Source organism: Triturus cristatus, chromosome 4_1 (assembly GCF_964204655.1).
Source record: "Triturus cristatus chromosome 4_1, aTriCri1.1, whole genome shotgun sequence".
In the NCBI taxonomy this organism is placed as follows: domain Eukaryota; kingdom Metazoa; phylum Chordata; class Amphibia; order Caudata; family Salamandridae; genus Triturus; species Triturus cristatus.
The window spans coordinates 225,944,997-225,966,997 of NC_140585.1; the positions used below are offsets into that span (position 1 = coordinate 225,944,997).

Below are 22,001 nucleotides of genomic sequence, written 5' to 3' on the forward strand. Positions count from 1 at the left end.
TCTCGGCATTGTTAAAGTTAGAGCTATTGGCATTGCTCATGACAATGCCGTTTCTTTAAATGTTTGAAAAACAAAAAACATAAGCAAAAATAATGTCATGAGCAATGCCAATAGCTCTAACTTTACCAATGCCGAGACCATTGCATTGTAAATGCTTGTTCTTAAAGGTTTCATTTCTTCTCGTTTGCTCTTAGGTCAGGAACTAATTAAAATGTATGTGTGTAGAAAGTTTTCTTTTCACCCCTACTGCAGGTGCAGCAATTTGACCTTGTTATTCTAGATTTAGGGAGATACATGGGAGGAACGGATTGCCTTTGAAGAGCTCGGACAAAGAGAAGGGAGGACACCATCCAGGCCTGGTGAAACTTGGGAACCAATGTCGGAGGACAAGGCTGTGAAATTATTTGGACTTTGTGGAAAGTTACTCAAAAAGGTGTTCACTGAATAATGTACGAGGAGACCCTTTAGGGGTGTAACTTTGTCCTTTTGTATTAGGCACAGGGACAGATTTGCAGGACTTCTGCTTTTGACTGAGGAAGGAGAGCATCTCAGAACGAGCTCTGTGGCTTTATGCTACTTTACCCATCTGATATGAGTGTACTTCTTAGGAAGTCAACACGTGCCGACACCCTTTGGGAAATTCTTCTGGGAGATTAGTAAGGGATGTCACTTTAGAAGCAGAGTTGGGGCATATTATCCTGTAATTCGGAAATACAAATGAAAAAGGATTTGGACGCAGTGTCTATATTCAGCTGTGTTCTGAATTTGGAATTCATTGTTCTGGGTCTATTGTGCCGTATGAACTATATTCGTAGATGGAGCTCTGTATTAGTCTTCATGTACCTTTACACCTTGATTTTGAGGTGTGTCTATATTCTGTTGTTTCTGGCTTTGTAATAAATTAACAAAAATTTGAATTGGAATTCGGAGTCCGTAATTATTAGGTTGATAGGAGGGGAAAAGTATAATTGGTAAGTTGTTTCCTTCCCTCCACACTTCTTAGCAGGCAACAAAGACCATTGGCTGGACACTTTTGAATCAAGTTAGGATAGGAAATTCGGCCCCATCACATATAAAGAAGAGTACACAGGAATCGGCAGACTGAGCAGGGAATGGGCCCATAGGAGGCAATGATACACAGGGAGTTGGGATACAGGGTTACCCTGCAGGAGCCAAGCACAAAGGATGGATTCACAAAGGTCCGAGATCGCCTGGGCTACGTAGTGTTATGCATGAAACACGGAAACAAAGGAAGCAAGGGCGCATGTGAGGCAGTGCACGGCAAAAGCGCGACTGCATACATGGAACAAGGGCAATGCTACATGTTATCATATGTATGTTGTCTATTTTTAAAACCTGAAAACACTTTTCATGCTCACAGAATCCTGACAAGCATGCTACTGTAATGTCACCAGCCTACCCACAGACCTGTATCAATCACTACCGGAAAGTCCCTGTCATGCTGGTATCTGTGGGGCGTGTCGTTTCCACTCTGCGGACAGGGAGCCCTCAGTCTGGCTCTCTAACCAGAGTCGGGAAGAACCACATTCCAACCGTGGGGGAGCTGTACATGACGTTTGAGGACATTACTCTGACAATGCCTTTTATTTATGTTTTAGTTTTTAAACCATAAATAAAAGGCATTGTCATTTAGAATGCCAATAGCTTAAACTCTCGTAAATGCGAGACATATTGCATTGCAAATGCTTGTTTTCTACAGTAAATTAAACAGTATAGTCCAGGGTTGACCTTACAAATTGGAATAAACATTTCCCTGTCTGAAAAAAATACACAAGTTTTCAAGTTTGATGCCCCAAAATAAACATGTAATATAAAGAAACATATAGCGCAGGTAGCATGGTCCAAAACTCTTTGTGGGGTGGTGGTGACATTTACAAATCACTCCTCATGGTTCATGATGCCATGAGAAATCCTCAATGGCAATATAGGACCTTATTACACAGTTAGCCATTAACCCCTTATACAGCATCCCTCAATTTATTTATATATTACTTACACAAACAATATGCATAGAATATCTTGTTAATTTGACTGCTGGGGCCATGCTTTTATGAATTTGAAAATTCGAATAAAGATGATTTGAATTGAATTGAATTGACTGCTGGGGCCAGTGGACCACCACAGATATTTGATCATGTGTGTCTTTCTTAGTACTCTTTGCTTTCAGGTGAGCAAATGTTCTACACATATAAAACCCCAGTACGGTTATGGAGGACGACTTAATAAATTGGCGCTCGCTGCTGACACATGCAGTGACTGGAGGTCGAGTTTGAATCTTGTTACGGTCAACTCAGATTTCCTCACGTGTGGTTGGTCATTTCAGTGCAACTACATTTGGTAATTGTAAAATCTGTTATTTACAGCGCTCACAAACTGTAAAAGTATGGTATGATATGCTGTACATAATTAAATTAATTTCCAATTGTTAATGTTGTATATGTAATTGCTATGAGAGGTGCAGTACAATATCTTCTGGTTTTGTACAGACTATGGGGTCTCTGGTAACTGGGCAGTTTACTTGTAATACAGTTTCTTTATTGCATTTTTCCACCGCAGGATTACTTTTCGTACACGATGGCATGTCATAACCGGAGTTACTCACAGAGCCAGGCGTCGGTGTTTCACGTGACCGGAATTAAAAAGCGCCATTGGGCGGAGTGGCGCTACAAACAGGAATCCGGTTTCATCCCACAGCAAAACACCGTGCATTGTTCGAAACCGGAGGCACGTTGCATATGTGATCCAGCACTGTACTTTGTACAGTGTTAATGGTTTGAATCACTTTTCTTAATTTCACACATTTTTACAAGGGAAAGCCGTGGCCGCGTTATTTTAATACTTCTTGGATAACTTGGGAACCAGTGGTGGAAGAAAGCTGGATCATTATATTTCACTAACTATAGCAGTGAATAACGATTCTACACAAACACACTAAAATGTAAACCATGTGGCTAAAAAATGTATATAAACAACGCACATTAAATGCTCTGGTGCTTTCACTGCACAAAACGCAGTGGTTGAAAATAAATAATTCACAGGGTATAGTGAAATATGGAAAAAATGTCCTAGGTCCCCTTGAAACATGTACTTCCATCATAAAAACGCCTGCCTCCAGGCCACAATATAAAGCTATTTCTTTGTCAGAGCCACTGGGATTGAGTGAAAAGGGAGGACTGAATTATGCGGCATGGATATCTAAATCATGGGGCATGGAAATGCAATTTATACAACCTCCAATGGCACTGTGGGTGTAAATATATATATATTAGGGCAAGAGTGATAGTTACTTGACATAACTAACTATAAACACTTAATTTCTATGGTTGTGTGTGTGTAACATCTAAACATCTCTACTAAGTGCCTGTAATCTTTGGCTTTTCAGTGAATATATATATATATATATATACTATATAATGATGTGGAACCAGCCTGCCCTCAGCGTGTCTGTATGTTTCACTGTGTTAGGTTGTTTTTTTTCTTCCTACTGACTATCAGTCCGGCTTTGTTACACTGCAGTGACTGATTGGATTCTGCTATTTAGTAAACATGGGTTTCTTGTTACACTGTTTTATGGTATAAATTTGGACCCATGTCTTTCTTCAGCAATAACAAATAGATGAAGCTCTGTGTCCAACTGCACTTGACCGAGCTGAATTTTTTTTATTAGGTCACATTTAGGTTTTGCTGTTCTAATACTATGATATTATTGGGTAGTTAACTTGAAAAAGATTTTTTCTGAAAAGCGGCTAACAGTGAGCACTGATCGGAATTAGAAAGTTTGGTTTTCTTTACCATTCATGAATTATTTTGATAAGGGAATGAACACTGGTGAGGACAAGTGAATGTATGCATGTCTTTGGCTGCAGTATTTATCTGCATTAAGGATTTACAGGATTTGTCATGTAATAGGCCACATAATTTCAAAATTTCACATGCATATTTGTGCCTCCAATGGATGACATATTACCAGAGATTAAGATGTATATTTTGTTGCATAATTTATATACGCTTGCAATTCTCCAGGTACGAGACGAGCACAGGCTGGTTCCTGCACTTTCAGGCCTCGCCACTGCACGGATGCACACGCCCATGTATGCCTAGTTTCTCCTTTTCCTTTACTACGGCTCCTTTGCATACCGTCAACCGGGTCGGAATTATCACCGGTTCATCGATACACGCACTATGCTTTCTTCAGCCCTGAAGAGTCACGGGCATTGACCGGTTGACGAAACACGTGTCGGCTGGCGTTGTTGCTTTTCTTACGAATATCTCTTACATAAACTGCTTTAATGGAACTACCGGTGTCGACTTCCAGATAATTTTCATTATTGTATCAACTGTTTATCCATTACGTGTTGCCAGTATTTGTTTTATTTTTACACAGTTTTGGGCCTTTGGCTCATAACTATTTCAGAGGTTTTGGGTCCACCTCTGTACTGGTGGCACCGTGAAGCATCAGTTCTTCACCACTCCTTACACTATTTTGGTAACCTGCTTGTGCACCACTGTCTTGCTTTCTCTCAAACCCCTCGCCGTAACTAGATTAAACAAATAGATGAAGCTCTGTGTCCAACTGCACTTGACCGAGCTGAATTTTTTTATTAGGTCACACTTAGGTTTTGCTGTTCTAATACTATAATATTATTGGGTAATTAACTTGAAACTGTTTTTTTCTGAAATGCGGCTAACAGTGAGCACAGATCGGAATTGGAAAGTTTGGTTTTCTTTACCATTCATGAATTATTTTGATAAGGGAACACTGGTGAGGACAAGTGAATGTATGCATGTCTTTGGCTGCAGTATTTATCTGCATTAAGGATTTACAGGATTTGTCATGTAATTGGCCACATAATTTCAAATTTTCACATGCATATTTGTGCCTCCAATGGATGACATTATATTACCAGAGATTAAGATGTATATTTTGCTGCATAATTTATATACGCTTACAATTTTTTTCAAACATAGGGAGAATGTTAGTCATTTAAAAGGAAAACCTTGCGCTGCCTGGATAAAGGGTACAAAGGAGTCTGTGAAAGTGCCCTCCATTCTTTTGGGATTAAGTGAAATTGGAGTAACACAGACACACACATGTGGCTCTGATGTAGTTAAATCTGTCTTCAGTGGTTGCCGTATTTCACATTGTTACAGCAACCGCGAATATTTTAAAAGAAATGATGTTGAGACTCTTGTTAGAATAATGCGCAGAACTCGCTGTGACGTGCCCATGTGCTCTGTATTCACAATGCTTTCAGGACATTCGCAGTGCACTCTATTTTACAAATTAAACTAAAGGTGCCACTCTCTCGCCCCTCCCTCTGTACCAGGGGTTGCCTCGCCAAACATGTCAACTCCCACTAGGAGTTGGGGTAACCCCCGCAGGGCTAACGTCTCCGTCTCGAGTCCCTTTGATTGAAGACCAGGTGCTATTTTTCCCAAATGAGACCAGAGATGTAGCGACAAAGGGCACAGTGAGTAGATTACGGAGCCTCTCCCTGCGGGCTGCAGTTAGGGGTCGTGGTAATGATATGAGAGCGGCCTAGGCAGTGGATCTGAGGGGCAGTACTGTGGAGCTGTGGGCAGGGGAGAGCTGAGTGCTGCAGACTGTGGGGTAAAAATGCGAATGAACGCGCTGAATGTAAGCAAAGCACGTCGTGTGTGCAGTAAGAGAAACTCAATAAAGAAAATAGTGCTTACAAGACTAAAGAACACGTACCATGTAAAAACCGAAGTAAAAGGGCCAGTGGTTAAGGGCAGTAACAAATGCAGACAACGGGGTACCAAGCAGGGACTAACAAGCCTATTTAGGATTCAGAAGCTAGCATTTACGAAGAACAATGACACAAGCCAATGACAAATAAGCGCGGAGAGTGAGCGGGGCTTCCAGTGCATACTCTAATACAGCATGCCTCACAGAGTGAGCAGCGCACGTGTGCTGCCGCTAGGCTCGACCTAAAAAGTACACATGAGCACACTTAGGAGCAACGAGCTCTGCAAACAGCATCTATGCAGAGGTGCATTGTTTGTGGGGCATGTTTCCTCTAGTCTAACACCTTCGTGAGAGCCTTGGATTAGCTGTGTGAAAGGCTTCGCTGCCTAAACATCTGCGTCCAAAGCTGCGCTTATTTATCAAATCACTCTGCCTGTAACTGGGTTCTGCACTGTTGCGGAGATGATCAGACACAGCTCGTTGGGGACAAGTAACACACACATCAAAGTTAAGTATTCATCGCTCGCCTTTTTGTTACAGGAATCCATGTAACAGACAACTGTTCGAAAAGCAGCCAATGAAACAAGTGTTCTCAAATGGAAAAGATAAAGGCATGCAAGCAGCGTGCGCGTCCCTGCTCGCTCCTATGGCAATACTCCATGGGAGTGAACTTGTGAGAAAAGGTGGGGCATACACCAATCATTTGCAGGCTATGATTTTTTAACGTTGCATACAAAAGTCAATTCAAAGCATGGGAGTAGTCAGATATATACATACACATATGTATATATATGTCTTTTTTTCTATACTATTTGTTTTGATTATATGATTAGGGTGAAACCGCTAATGCGGTCTTTAGGGCAGACCTAAAAACTGGAGAGCCATCACTCTGTTCCTTTACTAGCTGCACAGAACCTGGCCTGTGAGTCCTCACGCCCCACTCCACATCACAACCCAGCAGTCTCGATACCCTGCAGCAGAAGCCACAGCCCTCGCAACTGTATGTGGTTCCTTTCCCAATTTTCTATGAGTATTTTTCTGTGTTCTCACTACAGACATTATTGCATACAATAGTACATAGCGTGGGTGATGGGACAGGCCATTGCTCATGATTGGATGGCTTGGTCTATCGCAGTTGTCTGCTCTTAATTGGATGGCTTTTGTCTCTATTCTTGAAAATGTCCCATCCTGGTACATAGCAGCCGAATCTCTTAACTGGAAGAGTAGTATCCTTCCACACATCGGGGGATCTACTTTTTTTAATTGCTATGATTTAACACTCTCTGGGATTGCATGTGGCGATTGTTCCTCTCTTTTCACGCAGTGGTCATCGCTCGTGTGGTTCTCTTTCTCCCGCGCACCCTCCCTCCTGTTTGTGCTGGTCTCGGTTTTGCTTGCTCCTTCTGACACTGAACACTGCTGTGGCTCCATCTCTGCTCTCTCCCCTCATCCGCTCTCTACCCTGGGCCTACAACCCACTTCTGGATACTTTTCAAAATGTGTCGGCAAAGCCACCACGGTCTGCCATCCTTCTTTGAATTTAGAAGTACAGAAAATTACATTTTCTATCCTTTCAAGAAGGTGGTCAACAGTGTGTCTACATACAACACTGCATTTGCTAAGGCTTGTTTTTCAAGGTGAGCGCAAATGCAGGTCATAAAACAGCAACAGGGTCTTGCTGCAAGCGCAGTTATGAACCAAGTACCACATATCGCCTCGGACCCTCAATGAGAGTATGTAAGGCTGGGTGACTTTTATAGGACAGGGAGATGGCTGGTCAGCTGGGGAGACCACGGCAGGTCTCTTCTCGACCTCCCAATGCTCGTACACCTGGGATAGGTGGGGCAGGAAAGAGCCGGTACTGGGTCGCACATTGGGTCCACTCCAGTGTGCCCCCTCGCCACCCAGTACAGGCTCCCTCCTGCCTCACCCGGGACCGGGGGCACACTGGAGTGGAGCAGGAGGAAGCCGGGACTGGTGGAAACATTTAGGTGGAGCAGGAGGGAGTTGGGACTGGGGGGGGCATTCAGGTGGAGCAGGAGGGAGTTGGGACTGGGGGGCACATTCAGGTGGAGCAGGAGGGAGTTGGGACTGGGGGGGCCATTCAGGTGGAGTAGGAGGGAGTTGGGACTGGGGGGCACATTCAGGTGGCGCAGGAGGGAGTTGGGACTGGGGGGCACATTCAGGTGGAGCAGGAGGGAGTTGGGACTGGGGGGGCCATTCAGGTGGAGTAGGAGGGAGTTGGGACTGGGGGCACATTCAGGTGGCGCAGGAGGGAGTTGGGACTGGGGGGCACATTCAGGTGGCGCAGGAGGGAGTTGGGACTGGGGGGCACAGTCTGGTGGAGCTGGAGTGAGCCGGAACTGGAGGAAACACTAGGGTGGAGCAGGGCTGGGGGCACACTCTCTGGCAGTGGGCTCCGACCAAAGAAGTGTTGCCACTGTGTCTGCGGTACTGTGTGAGGGCTCAGCCTGCAGTGCAAGCGGACTGAATGAGGCGAACCTACGGCAAAGAGGGGCAACTGAGTGACGGCGAGAAACAGAAAGACAAGCAGAGGAATCAAACGGAAGAAAGAGGATAGAACCTGTGGAGGAAGAGGAGACAATGGGACCTCGAGAGAGATGGTGAGACAATCAAACGAGGAAGAGGCAGCAGACATAGCAGGGCTCAAGAGTCCTTAAAAAAAATGTGGGTCACCAAGTTAGGAAGAATGGGTGTGACATCACAGCTTGTGACATCACAGGAAGGGACATCACTACATGTGCCATACGATGCGTCACATCACATGTCGCATCACAGGAAGTGGCACCACATTCAATGACCTCACAGGCAGTGACATCAGATCTTAAGACCTCACATATGTTTAGCAGGAATAGCATGAGTACATTGGCGTGCATTACAATATTAAAATTAATTTTTGCATTGGGGTTGTGCCAAAACATTGACACAACCCCAATGCAAATTCTTGGGCCTCAAAATATAAAAAATGTTTAAACCCTGTCACAAAGAAATTGGGAACAATGAGAAACAAGCAATAAATCTGTTCTGCTTAATTGGTAGCAATTTCTATATTTAAAATATCTTATGGGGTTAAGGCACGTCCTGCAGAGATATTTGTGTGTCAGTTAAATCTCAGGGAATAATAATAATAACAGTAAGATAACTCTGGAGGATAACGTCTCTGCGTTTTCCTTAGTCCTAGTTTTGAATCAAAGTAGCATTGAGGGTTAATGTCTCCTGTAAAACACATTATGTAACACGCAGATGACAGATTTTCTTTTTATGTAAATAGGTAAGTAGTTTATTGCTTTTAAGACAGAGATCCTTTAGTTACTTGTAGTTCATGAACTAATCCTTCTAATGCAGCACAGTGAGGTATGAAGGACATGCGACTCCCACACTGTTGAACCCTCACTGTCTTATGTAAGACATCCTATACATTAATTTACATAAATATGATTTATTATTAATGTATTGTGTGATGTAAAGCGCTCTGACACCCTGCAATGGGTTGAGTGGCACTATAGCGTTTTAAAAGAATTAAAACAAAATGGTGTTATTTAAATTGCTCTTTGTGCAAATACTGGGACAGACCAAGACAACTGACATTCTTACAGTGCATGCATCTCTCGTAGTTACAGGGACTGAAGAAAGTCGAAAGCTGCCTCCCTTAAGCACCTGTGAAGGGATAAGCTGATCTGTTGACTGGGTGTGAGTGTTTGATTGGTTCTGATGCTCCGTCCATCACCACCCCCTTTTGAAGGGATACGCTGGTGCCTTTGTTTCCCCTCCATTGAGTTTAGGTGCGAGGCTCCTGATGGCTCCCAGCCAGGATACCAAACAAGAGGAGGCCTGATGGGCCTTTGTAATGGGTGCAAGCTGGAATCTGACAACAGGCAGGCGCTGCTGAAAGTGTCCCAGTGTCAGACCATCACATTGGGGACGAGTTCAGCATTTCTGTGGATTCTGGGAGAAGTAGGAAAGGACCCTGGCACTCCACTGAAAGTGCCCAGCCCTGCAGCAAGGTAGACGGCGTCTACCCTAGACTAGAGCCCTGAGACATAGGGGTGCCATCTTTCTTGGGTACAAATACCGGCTACTTGTGTATGTTTTGCTGTTCTGGAAAGGCGAAGCGCTGGCTGGTGGTGACAAGGAATTTGTGTAAAATTCTAGATACTTTTTTAGCAGCACGGCATTTAATCCTCTGCTCGCTTTAATAATCATTTAGTCAGCTCTCCAAGACTTTTTAAAATCATTTAAGTGCCTGTTGTCTTAACTTTGTATTTCAAAAGGGAAAAAATGCCGGATTTTAGTTTCCGCCTATTTTTCTACAGGCATGCACATAAACATGCAGGCCACGTAAGTGGCGTAAAGTGAAATGATGGAATATGAAGTGGGGCCCCGAGTCTCACATAAATCACAGATAGTCACTGCCCCTGGGGCGGAATAGGTCGCCCTTGATCTGGGGACCCCTGGGCCGCAGGGTCTCTGGACCACACTAGTCAGATGGTAATCCTACAGTAAAGGGCTGAGAAATGGGGACAAATAATAAACTTGTACAAAGAAGGGAGGGGCTGAGAAAAAAGAGAAACTACAGAGAGAAGATCTTAGCGCAGCTCTCACTGCTCCACAGGCCCCCCCACCCCCCCCCCGCAGCTCTCACTGCCCCACAGGCGCCCCCGCCGCGCAGCTCTCACTGCTCCATAGGCACCCCCGCGCAGCTCTCACTGCTCCACAGGCGCCCCCCCCCCCCCCAGCTCTCACTGCTCCACAGGCCCACGCCCCTGCGCAGCTCTCACTGCTCCACAGCCCCCCCCCCCCCGCGCAGCTCACTGCTCCACAGGGCCCCCCCCGCAGCTCTCACTGCTCCACAGGCCCACGCCCCTGCGCAGCTCTCACTGCTCCACAGCCCCCCCCCCCCCCCCGCGCAGCTCACTGCTCCACAGGGCCCCCCCCGCGCCGCTCACTGCTCCACAGGGCCCCCCCACGCAGCTCACACTGCTCCACAGCAGCCCCCGCGCAGGTCTCACTGCTCCACAGTAGTCCCTGCGGTCAGAGAGCAGAGTTTCACTGCTCCACAGCCCCCGCTTTCACTACAGGAGCAGAGTCTCACTGCTCCACAGACCCCACGCTCACTGAGGGAGCAGTCTCTCACTGTCCCGGACAGCTTTCACTGCTCACAGCTCTCGCTGCTCCACAGCCCCGCTCACTGGGGTGCAGCGTCTCACTGCTCTCTGGACGGTCTGCGCTGCACATGTTGGAATGTGTAACCCGCTCTTGGAGGTAGCGTCTCTGCGGGTTGGGAGCTTTAGGTGTTGCTTAGAGAGGACGGGGTTCTCGGAGTATCAAACATGAATATCACCGCAGTGCAAGCAAACCAAGGAAAGGGAGAGTCCAACTCTGCCAGCTGAGAGGTCGGGGTCGGAGCCCTCTGAACTCCTATGAGGTCATGTAATTGCCTTAAATGGGTTATTTTCAATGGTTGCCATGGTAACTAAAACAGCACCGGGATCTCTTTCCTTTCTCACTGCCAAAGTATGTGGATCGAGGCGAGCTGGCTCAAAATCCCAACCTCCCCCCTCCAGGCTGGAGACCCCTCAGCTGCCCCTCCCCCCTCCACTGAGAGACAAAGACAAAAGTCTTTCAGCTGGAATGTAAACAGGCCCTCCATCCCCTGCAGTCTGACCACAGCTGGCAGGAGTTAGTCCAAGCCCCACCCCCCCATACACACCACTCGCGGCTTCCTGCCAGACACCGGATCACAGCACAGGCCTCACTGGCGTTGGACCACAGTAACACGTCCAGGGGCCTGCCTAAACTAGCTGCAACCTCACGCTCTAGGCGAACCTTTTTATCCATTTTATTTTTATGCAAATGTGATATTTTCTCCCCCTCGGATTTGGTGTCCACTACTTTTGTTTTATAGGTGACCGCCTACTTTTAAGGGTTGCCCCAGCCAATTCCAGCTACCTTTGCACTTTACTGTGGGGAATCATCATTCTGTGTTAAAACATCAGGTTTTGGTGCGAAAGATCACGTTACGTCCCTTCCAAACGCTCTTTCTGGCAGATACTCTAACCGCACACTCATCACCTTTAGAATAATATCCCAGGCGTGGAACTGGATGAATACATTTTCCCAGCAGTGCTCCCACACACCGCTAGGTGGCGCAGTGCGGCTCCGCTATGGCTTCGTTCCAACCCAGAAGTGACAGAGCAGAGCTGTATTTCAGCCTCCCTCCTCAACCCCCCCCCCCCCCCCCCCCCAAACCACACCACTATCAGTTTCTTGCATGATGCTTTCCGCGGCCTCAGAAGAAGCACAAATCAACTGGAGAGGCCAGTGTGCAGATGTCTAAATTGGGACCTCTGACGAAGACGCCACTCCACAGAATGGGGAGGTTAGAGGACAGTGTGGAATCTACAGTTGGATAGAATATCCGCCAGAGTCACCAAAGGTAACTAACCCGTTCTCCCAATGGGTGCTTTTAACCGCGGCCTCTTCAGTTTTCGAATAGACACCAAAGCAGTACTCCTTAAAGGGCGAGGGACTGGAGCGGGCTCAGACCAAAAAGATGCTGCGGGACAGAACGGGCGAAATGCACTTCGCGCCGGACCTGTGGACTGTCCAGCAGACTGTATGCAACATTAGCACTTAGGACAAAATTATTTTACAAGTTTTGGGAGCCCACAGATATTGTCACGGACATGTGTGGATTTCTAAGTCTGAAAATGAATTGAGCAGCAGAGTCCCAGACATACAGTAGCCTGGAGATGGACTTGGCCCAGAGGAGGGCACACAGACTTCCAGAGGTCCAGCTGAGACCCACCAAGGCAGTAGTACTTCGTGAATATGGGCTCCACCAAACGTCAAATGTCAAGGAAAGGCAGGCCGTGAGTCCACACAGTGGCGGTGGCAGCCTTTGCCCTGGTGGAATGGGCCCTCGGTCCTTCCGGAGAGCGCTTTTTGGCCAATGCAAAATGGATCTTATTGCAGAGGACTATCCACCAGGCTGTCCGAGCTGCTTTTCCTTCCTTTGCCCCCAGAGAAACCCACAAAAGCTCATCGTGTACCCGATGCTCTTTTTGGTTCAGATTATGGCTTCTCTCCTCTTTTGAGGGGTGAGGTGGCACAAAGAACGTTGATCCCAGGGAAGGAATTAAGGTTTAACATGCTGATGGAAGCCTGGACCACCACACTCTCGTGGAGTAGTACGCTGTGTTAGGAAATCAGGATCGCATGGCAGCAGTCTGTGGCATCTGGCCCCCTGCGTATTCACCGGTGGGCAAGAGCAAGGCTTAGGCCAGATGCCACCAGGGTCTCAGAACAAGCAGGCCTTATGAACAGGGGCCATACTGGAAGACCTGAGGGTCTGGCGTGGGGTGCAGCGGCAGAAGCACTTGGTTAAAAGCTGGGAAGAAACGCATAATATTAAACATTAGCACATATGACTAAATTCTTTTACATCTTGGGAGCCAATGGGTGGAATAGAAATCCACTCATGTCTGTGACAATATCCAAGTCCAAAACTGAGTTAAGCAGCAGAGTCCCAGACATAGTGTAACCTGGAGATAGGAGACACACAGAATTACAGAGGCCCAGTACAGAATGTATGACGGTGTTCATAACAGAAATCCTGAGTGAAAACCAAATGGAAAAAAAAAAAAATCACGGAGAAGGCGAAGGTGATCAAAAAGAATTTGAGGGTAGTAGAAACTAGATTTACGACACAGAGGAGGCAAGTACGTCTCCTACGTTCTGTACAATTATTGCGCGCACAGAAGGTACTCATCAGGTTGGGAAACTTTCAGTCAGGAAGATTTCCAACTTTGAAGGATTCCGTTTTAAAACCGGTCTGCTCATCCAGCTTCTTGTGAGGTCTACAACCATAAGGAGATTAGAGGCCTCCAGTAAGACTCCCTGTTTGATGTCAAAAAGAATCAAAGTGCCATCTGCAGATGTAAAGAGAGTAAAACCCTGATCATGTACCAGATGAGGGAGAGGACGAAGACCTGGCGTACTGCCAAGAAGGAAGAGATCCAGCCAAGAGCACTGAAACAAATGTTGAAGTTGAAGAGTTTGCTGACGTTATCGATGCTTGTGGTGAACACCGCTGATAGGCCTGGGGAAATCAGTCACAGTCCACCAGGCAGCGATGCTGATCCAAGACCAAAAAGACCACGATCCCAGTACAGAGTCTGGGTCGGAAACTAGCTCGGAACAGATGTAGTCGAGCATTGGTCTCCATAAGTCGCTGTAGTGGTACAGCGGCTGCTGGTTCAGTAGCTTGTCCAAGAAAGGGAGAAGTGATACAGGTCCCATGAAACTCAGATTACTGGTGTCCAAAGAAGGTTTTTATGAAGAGGTTTTACCAAAGATTTTTAAAGAGGAAATAATACAGTAATAAGCTACAATATCCATCAATAAAGGCCATGCTTCAATATAGGCAAAACTATTTGATACACTTTAAAAAAATCTTTCCAAACTTGGGTAGCACGCATGCCTCTAAAGTTGACTTTTCTCCCAAAATAGTGTAATTAACTTAAAATCAAAAACCCCTTTAGGATGAAAGCTTTGATGATTTCCAAAAACGACCTCTCTACCTGGTGGAAACCTGGGTTTCTCAAGAGAGACAGTTTTCATCTCATCACCTCCTTCAACAGAAGAAATGTAGCATGCACACACTCAAGCAAGGGTTTACCTTAGTGTGTCAGCCATGAAGATAACCCTCCTCTCCAGGAGCAAAGAGGCAAAGATTCGAAGAAGATGGCGGACGCTGAGTGATGCGAACAGGCATTCGAAGTCTACGTGTTCCAGCCGGGAATCCAGAGGTCGGTACAGCTCGATCACCTGGGAGAGAGATCAGGGTTATGGAGCAGAGAATAGATTTCAACCATTTTAGGGTCGCCTTCCAATGGTATTCAGCTAGGTTTGTTCACTTAATGCACAGATACAGCAGAAGCATGAAACCGAGTCAAGCCAATTACTAGAGGTGACCAATATATAACAGAGCCAAGGATTGGAGACAATCACTCAAGCATTGCAAAAACTCAAAATAAATTATTGGATTGGAAGCACATCAACACTACTCAATAAAAGTAAACAATACATACCAACTCCTTAAATGGAGGAAAACGTCTGCGACAAAGATTGGAGGTGCAACTCGGCTGTTGCAGTTACAGAACAGGCCCAATCTCCAGAGTGGTGTGGAAGGAATACAGAATTGAGGACTGAGGAACAACAGAGCCAATGAAGGGAGGCACAGCTCTACTACTGTTTCCTGTAAATAATAGATGCTACTACCGCCCAGTTTAGGGTACTCAGTTCACTCATCTTGGAAGACTGAGCTCCTGTCATTATTGTCTTTTAGGATTAAACATGGTTCGATAGCTTAATTACCAATTTTAGAAAGGTCTTGGTTCCACTCCTGCTTTACCAGGTCTACTATCATGAGATTCTGAATCAAGATGGCAGAAGACTGGCATTAAAGGGTCCCAGACAGGAGCCAAACATGCATCACAAGTTCTGGGAAATGAAAATGATAGTGGTCAAGACGTACCCACATACGTATGCAGGAACCACTACAACGCAGATTAGGAAAAAACAGACTTCTCATCTAATCCAGGCTTCACATTTACATCGCCAGCTGCGAGCAAGCCTGGCAGCTCCTGATTTCCAGAGTTCTTTGTGGGATGAGGAGCTTTCTCCATTTCTTACCTCGTTTCCGGAGCCCGGGAGGAAGTTTTTCACAGTTATAGTTCGACCGAGCGCTGGGAAGGGCGCGTCTATGATGCTCCTCATGAACGGCTGTACCAGAGCAGGTGAGATGCTTCTTCTTTTCTCCACTTCATCCAAGATCTTGAAAAGAAAGACAAGCATGTAGGTAGTTGGAAAGCAAAAGAAAGACAAGCCTCTGGTCATAAAGTGACTGGGCGATCCCTCCATCAGACCTTCACCCATGATCTTGCACAATTACAACAAGTCTCAGGGATCTGTGCCTCGCCAGCGGGACTCACTTGATATTGACTCCAGAGCCCAAACTACAGAAACAGCTCTGAGTTCCAACAGCAAGACTTGCAGCAAATTACTTTAAATACACATTGAACTCTCAGGGCTTACAGTGACACCTGATCTTTTACATCTTAAATAACAAGATTTCATTGTAGACAATATTTACAAAACATGCTATGCAGGCGAACAAGTTATAGCTCAACACGAAGAGTATTACAACACGTCAACACCCATGGCATTTTGTAAGACTGGTCCCCATAAACAATGTCTATCCAAGTCCATACCATTCCATCAGGGACAAGAGCATCATTACATCCTGTGTCTTGTCCACACTACCGCAAGTTCAGTATAGAAGGTGTTTGATGGCTTTCATGACTTTGCTACTCTTCAAGACTGCCTTCGAGTGAGCAGTATTGGCAGGACTTATGACTGGCACTCGATTGGGGGACTTCATTCATTTTTGTTTCGCCCACCGGCTGATTACTCCTTAACGGCCCGCTCATGATACTACAGGCCTAGATTCAAAAGACGTCCTGAATTGCTTTGATTTGTTACCCTTGAGTCTTCCTGAAACCACCAGATATTTGGCAGGCTTCACCAAGCGAGGCACTCTAGGGAATTTACCCCCATGATGGGCTGTCATCCATTTTCTCCCTTGTCCTGAAGAAGATCCGCCATGACACTTGTTTAATAACGCTTTTGTCAGGGTCGAAACGTCGACGATAGTGTATGACTCCGCTTTATCAGGTCTGTTGGTCCCAAACCAATAAGCAATTGTGCTATTCACCAGAGACATTGTCTTCTCCGTTGTTCTGACCACTTGGTTATTTTTTCTCTTGATAACTTGTACATAATCTATCTCACCCTTGTATATATGACACTCACTGCACCACTGTAGCTGAGCACTAATCTTCACTATATTATATGTCACCACAATTTTGGTTTGAATATTGACAGCCTTATAATAAAAATGCATATTAAAATTGCTTTATTGAACAAAAAGTAAAATCTTTTTTTTCAAACACATACTTGCCTGTGTTTCTGTGTTCCAACTGCATTGAATAGACGCGATACTTTATGATTTACCTGTTATTTGTGAAGCAACTGCTCTTTGCCGACAGAACCATTATAGCTTTCCATATATATACCCAGGTTCTGAGGGACACAGGTTACCCCATTGTTATTACACACTTCTTTTCCCAGAACCACTGCCACAACTCGAAGTATACCACCATGGGTCCTGGTGGTGCATCCGCAGTGTAGATCGATCTATTGAAAATACTAAAAAGTGATCTATATGCAATACAACCTTGCCAATTCGATTCAAGAGCACGGGCAAACTCTGAAACTTTGACAAAACACCATCAAAGCTGCCCCTTAGGTAGCCACAGTGTGGGTACATCACGTTGTCCTGTGTCACAAACATTACTGGGGAATCCCAGCAGACTACAGATGACTGCCTGGTTGAAGCAGCTGAATAGACAGTAGGTGTGCAGTATTTTTCTGTACCCTTGGCGGTGAGAGCTACCACTACCCCTTTGTAAAAGTAAGTGTGCTCATCCGTACTTCAAGGGTGAGTGGCTGTCTGAGCATTGTGTGTTATACAACTAGGATCAGCAGGTCTGTGATCCCTGCAAAAAAGGAGAAAAGCTAGTCCAGTGTTCCTCACTTCAAGGTACTCACAACAAGGTCACTCCTCCCCTTTGAATAGCTCTCAAATAGTATCCTCTACCATAACTCTAGTATGGCTATCTGTCCTCTGTCCTAGACATAAAAAATGTATTAGCAGGATTCAGAGATGAAAGTGAGTAACTGCCCCTGCCTGCAGGGAAATGTATGGAGGTCCACAGAACCCATTTGCACCCTCCATAGGGCTGCACAAACAAAGCACCACCTTTTGTGGCACCTTGTTATTGTGCCTCCGAAGCACCTGTTTGCCTCTGCACTAGCATCTGTAATTGGGGGCTGGTGCAGAGGTGAAATGATTCCCTCATTTGGATGGAGTCACGCCCCCATGCAAATGACTGCGCATCCTCTCAAGGCGTTCGATGGTCCCCTGCATGCTGGTGCAGAGGCCCTCTGTAATAAGTAGAGCTCAGAAGGCGATGAGAGATTTTATTAGGATTCCATTAAATATAGACCTCATCTACAAGAGCGCTCTGAGAAGCCACCACTGAGGCCACAGTCTTCAGTTACAATGACATTAGGAGCTACCAGCTCCTAGGTTACAGAATACAAGCTCCTAGGTTAGAGAACCACTAATGGAGATGGTTCTATAACCTAGGGTACCACATCACCTTCTTACTGATAATAAACAAAACAGCAAAAACAAACAAACAAAAAAAACAATAAATAAATAAAAAATACAAATAAACCTCTTCATACATACAAATAGAAAATTAAACAATCATGAAAACGAACTGGTTTACACTTCTCATGTTTAAGTCTGACTACCATATCGCCAGACACAATTTTTTTTAGTCGTCAAAGGAGCTGATCCAGATTCAGCGATATCTTTTAAATCCCTTGAAGGCAAAGAAACATATTTTGAAACTCTGCTCAAGTTCCAAATCGTGTTGTCATCAGTTTTCACAGCATTTTAAAATACTTTCTTAACACGACAAGGCATACTGAATTTAGAACACGTTACCCCTTTTTAGGAGATTTTATTCTCACCCAATCTCCTACCAGAACCTTTGTCTCTTTAACAACTTTCCTCAAATCAAATCCTGCTTTAGACTTCAATTTCTTTGCTTCCTCTTTTGCTTCCCAACCTGTGGGCACACAAATGTCTTTATCAACCTTTTCTCAATAAGCCAACTAGGGCTTACCTCACAACAAGGTAATCTCCCCTTAAATAAACAAAAAGGTGAAACACCTGTACTGAATGAGTCAACCTATACTCTCACTTTTTTTCTCAAACCTTCAACCCAGCTGGACTCAGAAACAAGGGACAATTGCAAACTCTCTTTCAAAATCTTAAAGCGTTCAACAACCCTATTAAATTCTGGATGATAGAGTGAAGCTTTCTTATGATTCACTCCTCTCTCGTTTAGAAACTCTTCAACTTGTCTAGGGGTGAACTGAACACCATTATCCGTAAGAAGACTGCAGGGAAAACCTTCTCTTTCAAACAGCTCCTCTAAGAATTTTATGACATCACTAGACTCAATGGAATTCACAACTTTGATTTCTGGCCACCAGGAAAACATATCTAGACAAACCAAGACATAGCTGTTTTGCGAACTGACTCTTACCGGACAAAGAATATCCATGGAAATGTCAACCCATGAACCACCAGCTCTCTTCCTAATAACCATCGCCTGTGTCCTACACTTTAACACCTTATCACTGTGTGCACAAACCAAACATTCTCTAACCTCCCTCTCTATCATAAAATCCATTGATGCCACCAGAAACTTTCCCTGACTCTTTCTTTCGTTTTTGAAATTCCCATATGACTGGAATGAGCCCTTTTAACCAAAACATGTCTCAAATCTCAAGAGGTACCAGTTTACTCCCTCTCATAAGTAAATCATCAACAACTGAGAGCTCATTGCGAACTTCCCAAAAACCTAGTAACTCTGCCTCACACTTATTTTTAACTGACCAAACTTCCAAAACCATTTTCATCACATTCTGCAAACAAACATCCTTTTCTAGTGAAGACTTCCATTCCGTCTCCTGTATAATTCCTTCGGTAACAAAACAAACATTAAAATTTTCTTGAAAGTCTTCACCTGCAAAACTCTCCTCTGAAGAGTCCACATAAGCTTCAGAATCCTTAACCAAACTAGAAAGACAATCTGCCTGCAAATTGAAAGCGCCAGGAACATAGTTTATCTCAAAATCAAACTCTTGAAGAGCAATGACCCATCGACGTATTCTACCAGAAATCTGGTCCACACCTTTTTTTGAAAAGACCTCCTTGAGGGGTTTGTGATCTGTCTTTATTTCAAATTTTCGCCCCCAAAGAAAGTTCCATCTCTGTAGAACCCTAAATCAGGATGTCATCCTGATAAATCTTTACTCCCACTACACCCTTCAATATTCTTTCCATTGCCCGCTGAAAAACGGAAGCTGCCGATATAAGACCAAATGGCATCCTCATGAATTTAAAAGTACCAAAGGGTGTAGTGAATGTAGTTAACTCTTGAGACTTTTCAGTGAGTTTGATTTGGTGGTAAGCCAAACTCATATCAACAGATGAAAAGTACTTTGCACCATTTAGCATACTAAGCATTTCACTAATATTGGGTAAGGGATAATGATCAATAACCACAGCTTTGTTTAACTCCCTCAAGTCTACACAAAGACGAGCTTCACCATTGGCCTTACGGGCCATCACAACAGGAGAAACCCGTTGTGAAGCCTCCACCTCTTCAATTATCCCATTAGCAACCAGTTTGTCTAACTCAAGTTTCATGTTATCTCTAACAGGCATGGGAACATTCCTGACCTTGGCAGCTTTGGGAACAGCATTCTCTTTTAATCTGATCTCATGAACATAATTCTTTTAACATCCAAGTTCATTTTTAAAAACATCAGAAAACTTCTCCAGCAAGTTGTCACAATCAATTTGAACTGAATTAACAGTAGGTTTCTCTCTTAAACAAACCATTGGCTTGGCATTTGGATCAAGAAAAACAAAGATCACGCTGATGTACCCAACTTATTAATGAATCTCCTTTGATGGAAACATAAACCTTACCCGCAATAATCCTGTCCTTAAATTCTATAGAACCCCAAAAGCAACCAGCTAATTTTATTGGTTCACCACCATAACCTTTTGGCATAATATCAAGTTTTAACAGTTTTACCCCATTTTCAAGTTTTTCTTCATAAAACTTAAAAGGTAGCAAAGTGATCTTTGCAGCCGAGTCAAAAAGCATTAGTACTTCTTTACCATTCACTAATACATTTTCAAGTGGACCATCAAGTTTTTCAACACAGTTTTCATATATAACTATTTCTCCCACAGAGTCATCATCATCATCACAGTCTACTTCTCTAACTTTGTTTTTGACTGAAGACAAGGTCGATCTACAGCACTTAGTAGCATGACCTTTCCTGCCACAATGTTTACACGTAGCTTTCCATCCTGGACACAACTTATTATTAGCCAAGTGACCCATGTCCCCACACCGAAAGTACTTTCCCACAAAAACTTTGTTTGAATACTTGTTTTGTGTAAGAAACTTGGTATTGCATTGCCTTGACTTCTGAAATTTGTCTTTGTCCTTTCCTACTACAACCTTTACACTAGTGTCACCATTTTTAATTGTTACAGCATATTTTTTAATGACTTATACACAAGCCTTTGAATGTTCCGAAGTTTTGGCAATAGTTAACACTTCATGTAATGATGGATTCTTTTTCTCCCACATAGACTCTTTTGCCTTTTCTAAATTACTGCCTAACATGAACTGATCCCTAAGGCGTTCATCTAAAGATGCTCCAAAACAGCATGTTGAAGCCAATTTACTTAAGACAGTAATATATTGTTCAACCGTCTCTCCTTCATGTTGCATCCTTTTTGGAAAATGATACCTCTCTAGAACGATGCTCAATTTAGGAAGATAATGAATATCAAGTTTCTTTATTGCAATCTCATATTCTTTAACCCTTTCGCTGCGGCGGGAATTCCGCCGCAGCGCTGGGGGAAGCGGGGGGGCAGCGCGGTGGCGCTGTGCTCATGACTGAGCCGCTCCGTCATGAGCCACGGTTGAGCTGTGCTCATGACGGAACGGTTCCATCATGACTCCGCCCAGTTGCGTTGTCCCCCCGCACAGGCGGGGAAACAGCGCCGCGTGGGCGGAGCGGCCGCCAACGGTCGTGGCATGACGGAACCGCTCCGTCATGAGCACACGGCAACCGTGGCTCATGACGGAGCGGTTCCGTCATGAGCGGGGAAGGGGTTAAGGTCTGCAACACTATCTTCTGTGAGTTCTGAGATATGTTCATAAACCTCTTGGCTTTCTGAGCCAAGACAATGTAATAAAAGTGATGTTTTCCTCTCGGCACTCAAATTGGCACCACAGACTTGCATAGTGAGCAAATACCTTCTTCCATTTAGACCAGTTCAAAGGAGGATCCCACCCTCGTCGCCAGTGTAATAAGTAGAACTTGGTAGGCAATGATAGATTTGAAGCAGGATTTTATTAGGATTCCATAAATATAGACGTCATCCATAAGAGCGCTCCAAGAAGCAACTACTGAGGCCACAGTCTTCAGTTATAATGACATCAGGCGCTACCAG

General features: G+C 44.7%; 1 protein-coding gene across 3 annotated transcripts in view; it reads right to left on the minus strand.

Annotated features, from left to right (window-relative positions):
- Nucleotides 1-22,001, minus strand: part of DENND2A (DENN domain containing 2A) — a 398,086-nt gene that overhangs the window by 117,176 nt on the left and 258,909 nt on the right. For all 3 annotated transcript variants that reach the window (XM_085651922.1, XM_085651923.1, XM_085651920.1), the window contains 2 exons: nucleotides 15,449-15,589; nucleotides 14,433-14,581 (listed from right to left, as the gene is read on the minus strand). In XM_085651922.1, the coding sequence (XP_085508048.1) occupies nucleotides 14,433-14,581; nucleotides 15,449-15,589 (290 nt within the window). The remainder of the gene's footprint in view (nucleotides 1-14,432; nucleotides 14,582-15,448; nucleotides 15,590-22,001) is intronic.